At 36.9% G+C, this 18,203-nt stretch overlaps 1 protein-coding gene across 3 annotated transcripts in view; it reads left to right on the top strand.

Moving 5' to 3' along the window:
- BIRC6 (baculoviral IAP repeat containing 6) overlaps positions 1-18,203 on the top strand; it is a 175,574-nt gene that overhangs the window by 45,200 nt on the left and 112,171 nt on the right. For 2 of the 3 annotated variants that reach the window (XM_084202069.1, XM_084202067.1), the window contains exons 14-30: positions 1,648-1,779; positions 3,015-3,146; positions 3,399-3,577; positions 4,054-4,184; positions 5,010-5,171; positions 5,281-5,412; positions 5,686-5,783; positions 6,985-7,132; positions 11,637-11,770; positions 12,851-12,997; positions 13,555-13,742; positions 14,374-14,688; positions 15,087-15,186; positions 15,697-15,911; positions 16,083-16,291; positions 16,590-16,936; positions 17,981-18,200. In XM_084202069.1, coding sequence (XP_084058195.1) covers positions 1,648-1,779; positions 3,015-3,146; positions 3,399-3,577; positions 4,054-4,184; positions 5,010-5,171; positions 5,281-5,412; positions 5,686-5,783; positions 6,985-7,132; positions 11,637-11,770; positions 12,851-12,997; positions 13,555-13,742; positions 14,374-14,688; positions 15,087-15,186; positions 15,697-15,911; positions 16,083-16,291; positions 16,590-16,936; positions 17,981-18,200 — 2,989 coding nt within the window. The remainder of the gene's footprint in view (positions 1-1,647; positions 1,780-3,014; positions 3,147-3,398; positions 3,578-4,053; positions 4,185-5,009; positions 5,172-5,280; positions 5,413-5,685; positions 5,784-6,984; positions 7,133-11,636; positions 11,771-12,850; positions 12,998-13,554; positions 13,743-14,373; positions 14,689-15,086; positions 15,187-15,696; positions 15,912-16,082; positions 16,292-16,589; positions 16,937-17,980; positions 18,201-18,203) is intronic. The other variant, XM_084202068.1, reaches the window with a different exon arrangement.

The raw sequence follows: 18,203 nt of genomic DNA, 5'->3' as shown, positions 1-18,203 counted from the left end.
ATGAAATATTCTAGCATAATAATATAGTTTGAGAAACATGTATTCTTTTAGGGTTTGAGATGGTTTAGGTTTAACAGAAGTGCTAGCTGTGACTGCAGGACAGCAGTCAACAGGTGCTCTCTCAGTTTCTACATTTTTGGTAATCCTTGCTGTAAAACCTGAATTTTAACATGGAGAAAAAATTTATTCTATCAAAGAAAAAACTAGAACAGATTGTCCATGTTTCTCTCCTGAATGGAACCTTTGTTTTCAGCATGATTGCAGTCCATTTGTAGATCTGGATATCAGAATTATTCTGAAAATCTTCACCTATGGAACAAAACAATAGAAGAAAAGCTAAACTCTTTTCCTTAATGCTTCAGTTTTAAACACTTCTGAAGAAACAGTTCCATGAGTTGGTAATTCCTTGGAGACATTTGATTTAGCTGTGAACTAAATTGCCAGAGCTCGCTGTGAATGCTTTTCAGTACAGCATACTGATCAGAAGACACGACAGAGCTCTTTCAGAAAATGACATTTTACTTCCTTGCATGTAATATACTGGAATTTGCTTTTTTATGTTAGATAGATGTTTTTATGTTAGGTAGAAAAGGCATCAAATGGGGGAGTCAGGCAGTCTGGAAAGGTCTGGGGAATGTGAGAGCACCTGCAAGGCAGCCTTGGCAAAGTCTTTTTTCCATTTTTGTTCATAGGATTGGAGATCCACAGCTAACCAACATCTACTCCAAGTGTAACTGCATTGCAGTTGTTTCCTTCCCTTTTTCAGTTTCTTGAGTTTTGGAAAAGGACTTTAGTGACATTTGCCTTTTTTCTTTGCACTTTTGAATAAAATAATAGGATACTAATGATTTCATTATAAGGGAAGACAAAGCTAGGTAATTTATATCTGTGATACGTCTTAACCAAGGAAGAAGAAATATTCAACATTGTTTGTCTCTTACAAATGTATAAAAACCTCAGACTGAAATTCGATTAACTTCCCTTCCAACTTCTCTCCTTCCAGAGGGGGAGAGAAAGGAACTAAAATTGTAAGATAATGAGACCTAGGGAAGATGTGCAGGGCAGAATTTATTCAGTCATTCTTTTGTATGACAGGAGCCCTGGAAACAGTTAAATATGTAGTGTGTAGTAATGGGAAGGCCAGAGGCATAATTCTTCTGGTTGGGAATTAATGGTTTTAGTCTGGCAGTTAATTCACTGTATATGCTTCTGGTTAATTTGCCTGCATGAGCTCTTCATCTATAATTCATGTGATCCATTTAATTGGAAGAAGGGCTGTGTTTAAGTATTACCAAAATAATGTTTGATGTTCAGCAGGAGCAATCCAGTTATTTTATGTTTAAATTACCAGACTTTCAGTACTGGAATCTAATTGCTTAGGAGTAATCTGCAGTTGATTAATAGGGGAAAAACATTTGGGCAGTGTAAAACAAAACAGGTTCTTTACAGGTCATTCAGAAATACTATTTTTTAACTGTTTACTGCAACTTCAATCCATTTGAAAAACATGTCCTTGTATACTTGTGGGTTTGCATTAAAAATATTGCTGTGGGCATAAAGTTGATAATTTTGCTATGAAAACTACCACTTCTGGTTTTCCTGAGCCTTGAGCAGTGTTTGAAATCATGCTAATATTTTTATTTCCAGAAGCAGCAGTAGATAGACAGATCGCATTTCCTTTATCTCCAGCTCATAATATAGAAGTGGAGAGAAATGGAAAACCAGGACTGGTGGAATTCAGTGAGGAAATGCAGTATATGGATGTAGAGGAACCACAATGTAAGTTTTATTGATCTTGTTATACTTCACTTAAAATAGGACCTTGCTTTTTTCTTGTTTAAATGAAAAATTTGAATTCCTCTGCAAACATTTCTCAGACATTAAAATAGACTAATTTTTCAGCTGTCTTCAAAGTTACTTTTCTCTCTTATCTGTTTGCTGTACGAGTTGAATGTTTAATACAAACGCACCAGAAATGTCCTAAACTACTGGAGAGGTTTGGTGCTTAGAAGCAGATGAATGTTTTTTTGAGTTTAGAAATCAAGTAGATTGATATGGCACCTTTCTAATTTAATTTGCTAGCCTGTTTCAGCAGTATTTTGTTTCTTTGGCTAGTTTTAGTATATTTCTTTCCATACCTGGCTTTTGTAGACATTGCTGCAGTAAACCAATAAGGAACAGAACATAAAGAATTCATAACTAGGCCACATCACACTGTGCCTGTTTGTATAACTTTGTGGTTAACTAGCACTCTTCCACAAAATATCTTAGACTGTGAAAGCGTTGAGTGGGTCTGAGTGAGGAGAGCTGCAGACTAAAATTTGACAGTTGGAGTGACTCAGTTCTAGAGCGATGGTTCTTTTTCTTGGTCCTTTCAACAGTCTTACTTTACACCTGCTTTTCTCTCATGTAATCAGCATTATCTAGAGCATGACTGTCAAGGTCCTTTCCAACCCAAACCATTCTATGACACTATGACTCCAAGAAAGGAGGGGTTAGAAAGGATGAAGGGAAGGATCAAAGGGTGATAAAAGTGCTGAAAGGAGGTGTTTGATGCTGAGAAAGGAGCAGCAGATGAGTGAAGATGATCTCAGTAATTTGTTTATCCTATAGAAGAAACAAAGCCATCCTTGTTTTAAATTTATTATTTGTTTTGTTTTGTTTTTAAACAGTGTTGTTCGGCTTCAGTAATGACCCAGTAAGGATTGTGGCTCTGTGTATATTGGTTCTTTATTTAATCAGTTGTGTATTTTGTGGTTTTTATAAGCCAGTCAAGATATATATTAATCCATATAATGTAACTGAAAATGGTTTTAAAACTGTCATTTACCTTAATTGATTTCACTGGAAAATGTCTAGAAGTGAACTTTAGGTGTTTGGTTTTTTTTTTGTATGAAGTTATATGTATTTAGTGATCAGAGTTTGACACGGTGCATTTTTAATCCATGCAAATGATCAGATTTTATGACTTAATTATGGCTAATTCAGATCCATATTACTTATATTTTTCTAAGGTCTTAGATTGTGTCCGTTTCTGGAGGAACACAAGGAAGATATACTTTGCGGTCCAGTATGGCTGGCTACTGGGCTTGATCTATCAGGACATGCTGGAATGTTGACACTAACAAGTCCAAAGCTTGTTAAAGGTAAAGCAGTTTATTATGCTATTTGCATGAAGCCTGTGTGACTGAAGTGCGTCTTGTACTTCTGTAGTCAGATGTGGGTTTGTTATTTATTTTTACATTGACAAATTCTGCTGTATCACACCGTAGTGAGTTGCTGTTTCAAACCGATGGTAAGCTACTGTAAATAACATTGTTGATCTGTTCTGTTTACAATTTGCAATCTGTTTAAACTGTGCAAATTCTCCCTCCTCCTTTTTTCTTCTCTATTTTTAGGCATGGCTGGTGGCAAGTACCGTTCATTTTTAATTCATGTCAAAGCAGTGAATGACAGAGGAACAGAAGAAATCTGCAATGGGGGCATTAGACCAGTGGTTAGAATACCTCCTCTAAAACCTCAGACAAACAAGGGCCATACACTTGCTTCATTGTTGGCAAAAGTTACAGCAGGCAAGGTAATGAATATACAAGGAAGATACATTTGGTAGTTTTAGACTTGGTATGATTCATGTCATCTGAAAACTAAGCAGCTGTTAGCGGAATTAAGATCCATTAAAATCTACTTTCTAAAGAGGTGACACTGTGTTGACACCTTCTAGAATTAGAGTTCAACATTTCTAAGTTGTTTCTTTTGTGCAGATTGAATTGAAAAGGTCTGTTCTGCCACTTTCACATTCTGAGCACTTGTTTTTGAAACTTCTGTTCCCTTGAGTATTTTCAGTCATTGATAGATCTTATCCTTCTTATAAGATGTGTGTGTGTGCATGTGTATTGTTCTATATTAAAGCAATTAGTGAATAAAAGTGGTTTATTTTGGTATAATGCTCAAACTGAGAGATTTTAGCAAACCGCTTGCATTTCACTGAACAAGGTATAAAAATAGATCAGAACCAGTGTGATTTATGAACATTGTTTTTCCCAAAAATACAAGGAAAAGCCATCTAGCAAAATTGAAGCCACTACTTCTTCAAGAAAATCAGATAATCTGCGAGGCTGTGACTTACTTCAAGAAGTCTCTGTAACAATTCGAAGATTTAAAAAAACTTCAATTTCAAAGGAAAGGTTAGTAGGTGTTTTTTAATTCTGAAAAAATATTAGCTTTAGTTATGCTTCTCAGCAAAACCTTAGTTCTTGAAATAGCTCAGGTCAAGATGCTGTTTCAAGTTGGTATTTCATAAGCTTATTTTGTATGGAAAATGCTGTAAATTGCAAGTAAGAGGGCACTATGCTGTGAAAGTTGTGGTAGAATAACACCATGCATGAAATTTTGAGTGAGTTTTTTTTTTGCCTGACTTCAAAAGGCAAATGTAAATAAGTTTTCTTGGTAAGACAATTTTTTTTTAACGGAAGCATTTTCCCTTTCTGTTTCCACATTGCCTTGTTTTGTACAGCAGAATTTATATTATTTGTCAAAAAGTTTAGAATCAAATTTAGCTAACAAAGTGGTTGAAGTCTTTGGTTTGGTACTGCAGACCTAGATACAGGTAATACAGTATTTAAAGTGTATTACCAGCTGCCACTCTGCAGTGGTGGCACTGACTGTAATGGGCTTAAAGAGGTCAACGAGGCTGCAAAGAGGCATGTGCCAACTGTTGATAAGAGTTTTGTAGATGGTGAAAGTTTGTTTAGGTTTAGAAGTTGCTAGACAAGTTAATGGAGGGAAAAACTTAATAGAAGTTGGCTCGATCTGTTGTAATATAGAAAGTTTTCTGAGCAGAAAGTAGGATGATTGGTAATGTGTGCACAAAAGGTATTGGCATATGCTTATGTACTACTTTTACTTTCATCTAGGATTCTCTTTTTTTTGCTTCTCCTAAGACAGGATACAAAGCTGGAGAATGGCTGTATTGGTTAATTGTGGTTTTCTTTCCTTCCCCTCCTCCCCAGAGTTCAGCGGTGTGCCATGTTACAGTTTTCAGAGTTCCATGAGAAGCTGCTCACCACTCTTTGCAAGAAGACAGAGGATGGTCTGACTACAGAACATGCTCAGAGTCTTGTGCTCGACACACTTTGTTGGCTGGCCGGAGTGTATTCAAATGGCCCTGGCAGGTAAAGGAGGAATTATGTTCAAATTATCATGGCTGTTTCTCAGTATCAGTTTGGTTAAAAAAAAAATAGGTTTGTGTTATTCTCTAAAGTATGCAACTTGTTTTCACAGCTCAAAGGAAGGAAATGACAGTTTGCTTTCTAAAACACGTAAATGTGTCTCTGATATTATACGTGTTTGCTTCTTTGAAGCTGGGCGGAGCATCGCTCACAAATGTGCACGATTCCTTGCACTATGCATCAGGTCAGTGCTAATTATTTGCATTTCTTTATTTTTGTTTATTTCTGTTTTACATGTATTTTGGGGATTTGCATGCATTCTGAACTGAACATTTTGTTTGTTGCTGTTTGATGTTGAATTCATAAAGCAACAAGACATGGTAGATGTTCTGTTCAAGAAATATGTGTTTAGGGTGTGACTGCAAAGAACACCAGTCTTTCAGCTTCATCTCCTGGAGGAGATTTCATCCCTCATTCTTACTTCCTTAAATGTTAAAGTGGCTGTGTTTTTTTGTAGCAATGGCAGGTGTGACCCGAGTCAGCAAGGGTTTGGATCAGTTCTTCTAAAAGCTTTGCTCGACAATATGCCTCTTTTGCCTGCTGCCGCCACAGGTGGTACGTATGCAGTGTTTCTTGTTATAAACATACACAGTACATTTGTTGTTTGTCGAGTTGTGTTGGACTCTCTTGTGAAATTAGAATGAGGTAATTGTTCAGTTAGTACAAAATGCTCCTTGGAGTGGTCTGGTCGTGAAGTAGACATTTGCAGTTGGTGAAATTTTAAGCAAATAAGCTTGCTTAATCCAGAACATGAAGGCTGACATTTTTGAAGAACTTAAGTAAGTTTTCTGAAAATTCTGAAAGGTGTTTAGCAACAATAGATCTGTTGACATAAGTGACAGTCAGAGTGGTCTGTTATTTTTTAAGATTAGGAGATAGACAGGAAACTTGGCTATCCAAGTGATGTCCAACTAGCAATCCACTTCTGATTCTTCTGCACTACAAGGAAATTTTAACTAAATTAAATTTCTTTTTTACCTATATTGCAGTGTAATGGTGTCTTAGCACCTTGTTGAAGCATCTGGAGTGCCAGATGGAATGGGAAGATGACTTCACCCTTGTATTTTGGGTGGCAAGGCCTGCTTTTCACACTAGGATATTATTGAATTGTTTCTAGCTTGGCATCACCAATGAGTCTTACAGAAAAATTAGTTTGCATTCCAAAAGGCTTGTTGTACTACCACCCAGGTCAAAACACATAGCACAGTGCTACAGGGGGTAGGGAATGCACAGGGAGGGAAGGAGAAGGAGGAAGCTGGGATTTGTGTTTTTGTACAAAACCATGGTGCTGTGCTCCTAGAACTGATTTGTATGGAAGCAGTACCTCCAGCAAATACAGATTATAGAGACAGCAACCAGAACCAGATGATGGAAGGAGGAAAAGAGTTGGCTCTGGAGTATGGCTTGGCTCTGGTGGGATTGGAACCCCTTGCCAATCACCTTAATATATCAAGAGCATTTTGATTGTTGTCAGCAGGAAGAATGAAAGAAGTGTGCAGAGCTGTCTCTTGGGAACCCTTTTTTCCTTCAATTATGTGCTAGTTGATAAGAGAATCTGAAGTATTTGTAGAAACTTAAGATTGCAGAATGATTCTTAATTAAAGCCTCTCAAGAAAGGGGAAGGGGTAGAATATCTCCTAGTCTGTATTCAGACCATTAGGTAATAATCACTTCTCTTGATTATCCTTCAAAGTATGCTTTCTCAGTGAAAAGTTTTTGTCATGTTTCACGTGATTTTTTCTTTTTTTAAATGCAGGATCTGTGTATTGGTATTTTGTATTGCTGAACTATGTAAAAGATGAAGATTTGGCAGGATGCAGCACGGCTTGTGCATCATTGCTGACTGCGGTGTCCCGGCAGCTGCAGGATCGCCTAACACCAATGGAAGCATTACTTCAAACAAGGTACTAAGAAATGTGGTTGTTGTAAACTTAATAAAAACAAGCCTAAGAACCATCTAATGCTATCCTTTGGTGTTCTGAAAAAGGTTGTGTGTTACACTTTGCTGTATTTGTTTGAGCAAGAATTAATTTGCTAAGTTCAGGAAAACAGTTTTAACTTGTGCGAAATTAAAGTTGAATTTAATTGCTGTGTCACATTTTAAATTAGCAAATATGTATGTGGTGTTTGAAGTCCGTGCAATCCTTAAGTTAGTATTTCTGATTTTTAGTGTAAGGACTTAGCATGTCATATTTTGACTCCTGGAAGGAATTAAGTATATTGAATAATTTCAGTTTGGCACAGTGCTTCACAAAGCTATAGTCTTTCAGTAGGTTGACAGTACATTTAACATATTTCTTCCAAAGGCCACATTCTTGGTGTAGAGACCTGGAGTAATTTACTGGGAATGCAGGTTCTTCTTTTAAATTACGTATCAATGTAATTTAGAACTGTGATGTTACATCTTTTCCATACTGAACTGATTGGCCATTTAACTTTGGACTTAGATGATATGAAAAAGAAATTTCTGATGATTCAGTTGTGTAGCAGTTTCCAAAGCTGCATTTTGGTGAAGGAAAAATGCTGCTATTTGACGTCTTTTTCAGTTGTGGTTTGGGTGCAAGAGTTTTCCTCAAAGCCAAACAAGATCAAGGTAGAACAGGTTTGGTGGAGGTTAGTTCAGAATTTTCAGGTAAAATCAAAAACGTAATAGAAAATGTAGTAAGGGAAGGTGTAGAGGAGGGAGGATATCTGTTAATTTTTGCTTTTGTTTTTAAAGAACTATAATTCCAAAATACTTCATAAAAATTTAGTCTCGGGTGTTACACTTGGATCCTTATCGTGCTGTCTACTGCATTCCTCTGCTTAGTTGTTAATTTATTTCACCATCTGTAGTCCTTACAGTTGATTAGAAGACCTATCCCAGCAAAAGAAATGGTATCTGGAAAAATTTAGAATTTTGAAAAAATAAGTGAATTGAACCAAATGGAGGAGAAAAAAGTGAAAATTATACTTGACATGAGAATGGCATTTTCTGTGGGAATCAAGTTCTTCCTTCATATAAATTGCTTCCGAGTACTTTGTTTAAACAGCGTATCTTAAATAGAAGGTTTTCCTTCTTTCCAGTTGCCCACTTTTGAATATGGTAGATGTGACATTTCAGATCACCTTCTGGTGAGCACATGCTGTCTGCATGGCAAGGGAAGATTTCTGAAGTGAAGCCCGTTCTTGGTGTACTTCAAGCTTAGATCTGCTGAATGTTTCTAGATGGTGTTTACTGATTTTCTGCTTGAAAGTTAATTTGCTTTCTCTTTCAACTCCATAGCCCCGTAGGTAGTTTTAAAAGTAGCAGCAAATCCCTTATTTGATTACAACAGCTCTCTAGCAAGGTTTGACTATTTCTTGATTTAGTTTACTAATTGAGGCAAAATTTGTGGGTCTTTCTTTCATATGTCTATGGATCAAGGTAATACTGTCATTTTTGAGTTTTGGTTTTTGTGTTTGGTTTTTTTTAAAGAGAAGTTAGTAGGCAGCCATAGCTTTTCCCTTTTTCCCTTTCCCCGAATTGTATCTTTTTTGTGTACATTTGTGTTGCAAAATTTACACTATTGTTTTTTTCCTCTTCGTCCTTGGTCCCAGGTGCAATAGGCTAACATCTGCTAATCAGCTGAAAGCAGATGTCTGATTAACAGATCTGCACATTTCATGGGAGAATAATACTCATTTTACTATCATGTGCTGCAATAAATCAAGTAAAACTTGAAAGGATAAGGCCAGTAGGGTGTATTACATGATTTGCAGTTCATAAAACAACAAAAAAGGGATTTTAGATAGGATTTTAGACCGTCTTAAAAAAACCAGGTTGGTTTTGTCTCTAGCAAATCTAAAACAATTTCTCCAGCCTGTTATTGGAAGTACCAGATTCACGTCGTCATGGAATTAAATTATTCTAAATATTGTAAGGTGTTACGTGATTTAATTATTGTTATCATTTGCACTTAAACTGTCTCTGGCTCTCATCTAATCTGAAAACTCTTCTGCTGCTCCATTTAGTGCTTGTAGGGGGATAGAATATAAGAAAATAAAGATAGTGTAGAAAGTATTCTTAGCCCTAAGGAGGTGTAGCTGGGCCAATTAGCGAAGATTAGGAACAGGCCTGACTTTACCAGGCCACATCTGTAACCAATGAGAAGAAGAGTGCTATAAAAGAGTGGGTTGGCTGGTTGAGAAGAAACTGGAGTTAGTTGGCTACTTGGTGAAGAAGAAAGAGTCAGAGCTCTGAGAGCTGCCCATGAGAAACACCAAGAAGGTATGAAACTTTTGTGATAAGGAGACAACAGTATGGAACCCCTGCAATAAGATGACAACAAGTGCTTGTGTCCTCCCACATTGGCACTGGAGAGCAAATTCTTTCATTCTAAACAAATTCTGGATGTCTGCAGTGTATTTGTATCTTTATTGTATTCTCCAGATCTGTAGTCATTCTTAAAGAATTTCCTTCAGCTTCTTTGGTCCTTGTCTTCCTTGTATTGTGATACGCAAAATTTTACACATTATTCTAGTTGAGGGCACTGATGAATGAAACAGAAGAGGTATTTCACATAGTTTACATTCATTACTGCACAGATGAATACGGTGATTGATGAATTTTTACATTACGTTCTTGATTTAGTCTTTTTTTTTTTTTGTTGATGTACCTTGTATATCCTTTTGTGAAAAGGATTGGTAATGAAGCTCAAAACTGTGAACCTGATAGTTCCTGCTGAAGAACAGGTAAAAGGCACTATGCTTGTTGAAATAAATCCGGGCTGGACAGCATAAACTAAACCCTCTGCTGTATGTTCAAATTCTGATTCTCCTCTACAATACTCCTGCCGAATTTTGACATTTTATCACCTGCTTATTTTATAAATCAAACTCTTTATTAAAAACATGTAAGTAATCAGTGTTAGTGTTGAGCTGACCTGATTTATTGAATGTTTAAATCTGATATCTAAAGCAGGCTGTGGAGATACCACACTGAATTTTGTCTGAGCATTTTTGTGTGTTTTAGTAGCCACTTTACAGGAGCGTGTTTTCTTGGCCTGTGTGCAAAAAACAGGCAGCAAATGTATCAGTCTTGTCAGATGTGCAGGTTGCACCGGTTGTGTCTAGTACATGCTTGTAAAGAGCAACCAAGTCTATCCTGTGTTGTTTTGAGTAGAAAGTTATTCTAAATTTGCTACCTACTAAGTAACTTGGTTGGAAAATGTAATGTTAAATGGGGTTGATCTGTAATTTTCAGATGATCTGCCCTTTTGTAAGATGGTTCATCATTTTCCAATAATTACAGTCGTAGTGTTGTGTGGCCAAAAGCACTGACCCCAGCAAATGGGGAAACATTTTGACAATCAGAAAAGTCTAGAATCTGTTTTTACCTTGTTGCTGGTGTTGTATTCATGTAGACATTTACACTTTTGTGATTACTTGATAAAAAAAGACATTTAAACATTACAGCCTTCTCAGCACATTGGGGGCTTTTACCTCAGCTGGTAAAGGAAAGAGGAACTGCTTGGAGGCAGAGGGAAAAGGGGGTGGAAGAACTTACCGCCCTTGCTAGTGTGTTTGTGGAAGTATTTCAGATTTCTTCTGTCTCTTGCTAAAGTGCAGAGTGTTATGTTTCTCACTTTTGTATCTACACAGATGCATTTCTTTCTACTCTGGCTTAGTAATTTAGCCTGATTTCCATTTTTTTCCTCTTTTCAGTTGCTGGCGATAGGTATTGGTAAACAGCAAAAAAAAAAAACCCAAACAGAAAAACCTACCTTTAAACAAAAACAAAACCACAAACAAACAAAAAAACTCACTGATTTTGGTACTACTTTAGAGTTTCCTTTTTCTTGGCTTATAAAACTCTAATTGGTTTGGGACAACTTTGAGTGATGGTGCTATTTTTTTGCCCTCCAGTACTGCCAGAGTAAATGCTATGAGTTTTCCTTTGTTGAGGTATTTATCACAAGTGTTGATTGGTATGCCTAGCAACATTTCCTTTTTTAATTCTTACTTCAGCTGGAAGAACAAGCTGAGGTGGAATTTCTTCTGCTGTTTTGAAGCAGTACTGTGTTTTTATTGGCTTCAGACTAATATCTCATTTACCATGTGCAGGTGTGTGTCTTGCTCATTGTCTAAGTCTTGTAGTTCTATTTTCATGTCTAGTGTGATTGTGTGTCATGTTTCCAGGACAATATTACATCTTCAAAACTCTTTAGTAATGAAGAGTTACTTAGCATTATAAGCTGTTTGAAAATGCCATCAAATAAATAATTTTAATAAACTATAAGCAAGTGATAATTTTTAAGATGTGTCTAATGAATGAACAGAATAGTTTGGAGTAAAATAAATCTGGATGGTAAAATACTTGATCTTTTACTGTAAATAATTTTATATGAGTTCTTATTGTGTGAATGGTGCTGTTTGTCTTATTTTCAGATATGGGTTATACAGTTCACCTTTTGATCCCGTTCTGTTTGATTTGGAAATATGTGGCTCTTCTTGTAAAAACGTATACAACAGCAGTATTGGAGTGCAGTCAGATGAAATTGATTTGTCTGATGTTCTGTCAGGTATGTATGTTTAGCAGTGATTGATTGTGGTAGAATTAGTAAATCTCTATTACAGTGTTTTCTTTTCCTGAAGGCGTGATTTTTACACTTTCCAACCAAGCTCAAGGCCAAGGTATTCTCTTGCTAATGGTATCTTTTACATTTCCTGTGGTCTTAGGACAAGAAGAAAAATTAGAAAAATCTGGAATCTGTTATTTTCTTGTCTTGTGGAATATCTCAGGGTAGAGATCAGACAGAAAGGCTGCTCTCATTCTGTGCGTCAGTCATCTAGGAATCATCTGTCACCTCTTTCAAGTAACTTCCTTTAGCTGTGGTATTATTCATTTAGGCTAGCAACACTCACATAGGCAGAGAAACCTAAATGGATTTTTCTGAAGTTGGAAAGCTGCCATATGGCATTCTTCTACTTAAATACAAAGGTTTAATGGGGTATTTTTTTCTCTTTTAGAGGAGTTAAAATACCTTAAAAGCATATTTGTGTCTATCTACTCAGGTTAATTCATGAGTGAATCTTTAGGCCCTGCAATGTCCTAAAGAATTAAATAATTTTTACCTGTCAGGAAATTCTTTTCATAGTGAGTGTGTTTATCAGTCATAGTGACTCCTTTCCTTCTCTTGTATGCTATTGTCTTTCTCCTTCCTGTCCCTTCCTCCATACAACTCTGAATTTGTTTGGATATTGATTAATAGTCTGGGTTTTATACTAAATTTGTCTATGTTCTTAGTTGGTCTGACAGTTTCTTCCTCTTCCTTTCAGGTAACATCAATAGATTTTTGCTAGCTAATTTGCTTTCAGTGTAGGAAGAATAGAGCATCCATATATGGATTTTTTCCTGGAATTAAGGTTATGCTACGCTTCTGTCACAGTTGAAAATTTGACTTATTAATGTGCTCTCTTCAGATTTGACAGCAAATACCCTTTTATATTGAGGATGTGATAATGTTAAGATGTTTCTTCTACAACACGAACTAATAAAATCCGTGCATTATATTTAGTTGTCCCTTTTGACACTTCATGAATTGAAATGTCACTATGAAGAAAACATTGGCTGACTGTGCAGATACATGTTTCTTTTTCAGGAAATGGGAAAATAAGTAGCTGTGCAGCTGCTGAAGGTAGTTTTACTTCCCTTACTGGACTTCTGGAAGTTGAACCTCTGCACTTTACCTGCGTTTCAACAAGTGATGGAACTAGAATAGAAAGGGACGATGCAAGTACGTTTACTGGTATATACAATTTTTCATTTTTTCTACTTAGCATTGTTCTGTAGTACATTGTTAATTTAACATAATGGCGCTGTTTGAAAAACTGATTGCTTTTAGTTTTGCAAATGTTGAAATGTTTTGTCTGTAATTGGTTTTTTCTTAAATAATTTCTATATGTGAAGAAAGGCATATGTTGGGTCTCTGAACAGATATGTGAAGTTAAACTTCTTGGATCTTAGCAAACAAAGTGGATTTTAAAAATATTAACTTGAATCCATTTGTTTCTATTGGAGAGCATAATGTACAAGCTTGCATCTTTACCTTACAAGCTTTTGTGGTGGAAGAATTGCAGAGCAATAGGTGACTTTTCTGTAATCCAAGTGTTACACGCATGACCAAGTGCATAGTCTATAAACCATATACTTTGTAACTCAAGATGATGTTACCTTGTAGCAGGAACTGCATTTAAAAGATATTTCTCTTGGTTTTGCATCACTCTGAGCAATTCATAAGGAATTAAAGGTGTGTTTTGTAATTTCTACATAGGTGTTTTATTTTGTTTGTTTGTTTCATGCCAGTGAGTACCTTTGGGGTTACCCCAGCAGTTGGTGGCCTCTCTTCTGGAACAGTTGGGGAAGCCTCGACAGCACTGAGTTCAGCAGCCCAGGTAGCTTTGCAGTCTCTCTCTCATGCAATGGCCTCAGCCGAGCAACAGCTCCAGGTGCTGCAAGAGAAACAGCAGCAGCTTTTGAAGCTTCAGCAACAGGTTGGAGGCCATTTGGCTCTTTTTAGTGCTGTATCTAAACTTCAAGAGCTGAGAAAGTAGTTGCAGAGCTAGATGGCTTTTCTTCTTCTCCATAGTGTATTTGAGGAAGGAACTGCTCAGCACTCCGGTTCACTCTTCTTAAGCGAAGTGCTGGTAGTGGCTCCCATGCTGCTTTGGTCTTTCAGACTTACTTTCTGTGTATTTTAAGGGTGGGTTGGGAGTTTGTAATAAAACCTAAGTCTTCATAAGTATATCAGTCGGAAATTGAAAAAGCATACTGAAATGAAAAGCACGGTTGCTGACACAGGGAAGTGCCTGTCATAAAACCATTGTTAGCTGGCCAGTGCTTGGCTGTGGTGACTCTACTTTGCTGTTCAGTGTAGGGTTTTTACTTTTTGTTTTATTATTATGTATAATTACTCATGTTCCTTGGCTTGTGAGTCAAATTAAATAGTGTAATAGTTTAATTTTTCAGCTTATAGATAAGCTTTTTTCAGCGTACCTGTATTGATGGTAGCTTAAGTTTATTAAATCCAGTTGTATAATCAAAGTTGAACTTGTGGCTCAATGCTACTCCCATGTTCACAAGTAGTATTATCTGCTACATACATTGCTTTCATCTTCTCCACAGAAAGCTAAGCTGGAAGCAAAACTGCATCAGACAACGGCAGCAGCGGCAGCAGCAGCATCAGCAGTTGGTCCTGTTCACAACTCTGTGCCTTCCAATACAGTAGCAGCTCCAGGGTTCTTCATTCATCCTTCAGATGTTATTCCACCCACACCAAAAACAACTCCTCTCTTCATGACTCCACCTTTGACTCCACCTAATGAAGCAGTTTCTGCTGTTATTAATGCAGAGCTTGCTCAGCTTTTTCCTGGTTCAGTCATTGACCCCCCAGCAGTTAACCTTGCAGCACATAACAAAAATACCAGCAAGTCTAGAACGGTAATTGTTTTCTTTTTCTTAGAGAAACAAGATGCTGTAAGCATTACCAGGGTCTTAATTTGTACTTGAGTGCTTGTAAAAATATATATATATATATATATATATATATATATATATTTGGGTGAGATGTGAAAAATATATTGCTAAATTTATACCAGGAGAAAAGAACTTATGAAAGCAAGATAGTATTGTTACAGTACCTCATCTGGTTTCTCTTTATTGGAGCTAACTTAACTGTGTAAGGAGTTAGTAATCCTTTGAACGTAGTAGTTCATATATTTTGATGGTTCATACTCAAATTTAAGTGTAGTGTTGTCAAAATTATACATCTTTAACAGCTCACAATAAATGCATAGATTTTAATCACTTAATTTTACTGATGTTTTTCCACTCCTCAGAATCCACTTGGATCTGGCCTTGCTCTTGCAATATCTCATGCTTCACATTTTCTTCAACCTCCACCTCATCAGTCAATTATTATAGAGCGAATGCACTCAGGTAAAACCACAATTCCTAATAGTAGTTTAGACACATGTTCTAGTAAGAAGTGGAATATTTTCTGGGGCCTTAAATTAGTTGCTTAGCTACAGTCTCTCTTAGCTTTCCAGAATAAAGATATTTCTTGGTTTGTATTCTGTAATACCTGTGAGTTTAAGACCTAGCACTTGAAGATAGTTGAAAAATGCTGGTGTCTTGGGGAATATGTTGGGTCTCTGTTGGGCTCTGAACAGAGCACCTGTTCAAAAATAATGCATAAAAAGCAAAACAGCTTCATTTAAGTTGATGCCAAAATTTTTTTCTCAAGGTGTTCAAGCTGTAGTGGGAGTTTCTGGGATTGTGCAGCTATTTTTAGCCTCAAGTATGCAAATAGACCTTTTAAACAATGCATAAACCTTTGTATAACTTTTAAACAATACATAAGCAATGGCTTTATTGTTTGAGAAGTAACATGTCTTGCTGGTTAGCACACACTGGTCTTCCAGGCAATCCCGTGTTTTTCTCACCTAGGAGCAAGAAGATTTGTGACCCTGGATTTTGGAAGACCTATATTACTGACAGATGTATTGATTCCCACTTGTGGAGATTTGGCTTCTTTGTCCATTGACATCTGGACTTTAGGAGAAGAAGTAGATGGAAGGCGACTAGTAGTGGCTACTGATATTAGCACACATTCACTTATTTTACATGACTTATTGCCACCCCCAGTTTGCAGGTTTATGAAGGTAAAAGGATCTTTTTTAAGTTCTTGATGTTTGTTAGTACATGAACTCCCACTTAAGGTGTCTTCAGACCAAACTCTTTTTGGCTATAAATTTTTAATGTATTTTTGACTTGGTGCTTATTTTTCCTGTATTGATACAATTGTGTTACAATATAGTTGCATTTTCTTTCAGATCACTGTTATTGGTCGATATGGTAGCACAAATGCCAGAGCAAAAATCCCATTAGGATTTTATTATGGCCACACCTATATCCTACCCTATGAAAATGAGCTGAAACTAATGCATGATCCCCTCAGAGGAGAAGGTGAATCAGCAAATCAGCCAGAAATTGATCAACATTTGGCAATGATGGTTGCATTGCAAGAAGACATACAGTGCAGGTTAGAAGAAAAAAAAAGTGCATTTGCTAATTATTTTAATGTAAACCACTGGAATATCATAATGCTGTAGATTTTTTTTCTTCCTGTTGCATTCTTCAGACCAAAAAATACTCTGCTGTTGTAGAGTTGTTGAGTATCTTTATAGCAATTATAAAGACTACACTGTATTTTTTTTCTGTATCTGTTTTAACACTGCATTCACAATGGACCAGAATTTGGCTTCTGGCAGGGTGATTGTCAAATGTATTGCTGTTTGCTAATGTGTATTGAATTGTGTTTTTTGAATATTTCCCTTTAGGTACAATTTGGCCTGTCATCGGTTAGAAATCCTTCTGCAGAGTATTGACCTGCCACCACTCAATAGTGCTAACAATGCCCAGTACTTTTTGAGAAAGCCTGACAAGGCAGTAGAAGAAGACAGCAGAGTATTTTCTGCTTACCAGGATTGCATTCAGCTGCAGCTTCAGCTCAACTTGGCTCACCATGCTGTTCAGAGACTCAAAGTAGCTTTAGGTGCAAGCAGGAAAACACTGAAGGAACAATCTGATCCAAAAGAGTTGATTCAGATGTCATCCACAGAACAGCTACGCACCATCATTAGATACTTACTGGATACTTTGCTCAGTTTGCTACATTCGTCCAATGGTCAGTATTTTTTGAGGTTTTGATTTTTTTGTCATGTTAGTAGAAACAATTTCCAAGTATTTTTATTTCTTGACCTGCACTTTTCTAAGGCCTTTATACTATGTTTAGATGTAGAATCATAGAAATGTAGAATGGTGTTTGAGTTTGAAGGGATCTTAAAGAGCATCCAGTTCCAACACCCTGCCGTGGAGAGTGACACCTTTCACTAGACCAGGCTGCTCCAAGCCACATCTACTGTGATTTTAGTAGCTGATAATATACTTTGTAAAGTTTTACCAGTGGCACCAAGGTGGCCTAGTCACTTCCTGAAAACGATGGGGGAAGGCATCAAGGTCCTTCTCGCTTTTGTGTAGTCCTGGCTGCATATTCCTTTTTCAGATAGTCATCTGATCTTTCTTGGGATGATCTAGTTTGCTGAAGTAACAAAAAACTGCCCAGGCAGAATACTCAGGTGGTTTTCACAGGCAGAATCACCTTGTGAAAGGATCTGTGAGCAATTGAGGCCAGTGCAATGCTGGGGATGGATTAGGCAGCTAGAAGCGGGCTGAGGAAGCAGAAGTTGCCTCGAGAGTGGTGGTAGTGAATTCATAAAACCAGTATTTCTAATTAGTTCACAATTTTTTGATGTCCAGTAAAGATTTTTATTTCCTAAGCTTGCCATTGATTGAAGTCTTGGTGAATTGAAATTGAAAAATCTGAGTAGGAGTTGGTGGTATTAAAAAAAAAAAAAAAGGAAACATTATTCTGTTGGTAAGTTGTTGTGTGATTTTCTGTGCCAGTTTGTTCTAAAACATGATGGAGGTTTAGTTTTTGCTTCATGTAGGTTCTGTGGAGTATTTGCACTGACCTAGTAGTGATTTGGTTTTGACCAAATGGCCTGGTCTTTGAGTTACCTACAAATCACCATCTCCCCATATGTTCCCACCTCCTTTACTCCTGTGCCAGTTAGTTTTTTAAACTACTACAATTAGACTTACTGCAAACTTCTTCCTATGTTTTCAAATCATTGTTTCTTTAAACAGAGGTGTTCTCTTTTCTTAAAAGGGCACTCAGTTCCTGTGGTTCTGCAGAGTACTTTTCATGCTCAAGCTTGTGAGGAGTTATTTAAACACCTGTGCATCAGTGGAACCCCCAAGATACGATTGCATACCGGCCTTCTGCTGGTTCAGCTCTGCGGTGGTGAAAGGTGGTGGGGTCAGTTTCTCTCAAACGTACTGCAGGAGTTGTACAATTCAGAGCAACTTCTCATATTTCCACAAGACAGGTA

The sequence above is a fragment of the Fringilla coelebs genome, assembly GCF_963513975.1.
Source record: "Fringilla coelebs genome assembly, chromosome: 3".
Lineage (NCBI taxonomy): Eukaryota > Metazoa > Chordata > Aves > Passeriformes > Fringillidae > Fringilla > Fringilla coelebs.
This window is presented reverse-complemented; position numbering and strand designations above follow the sequence as displayed.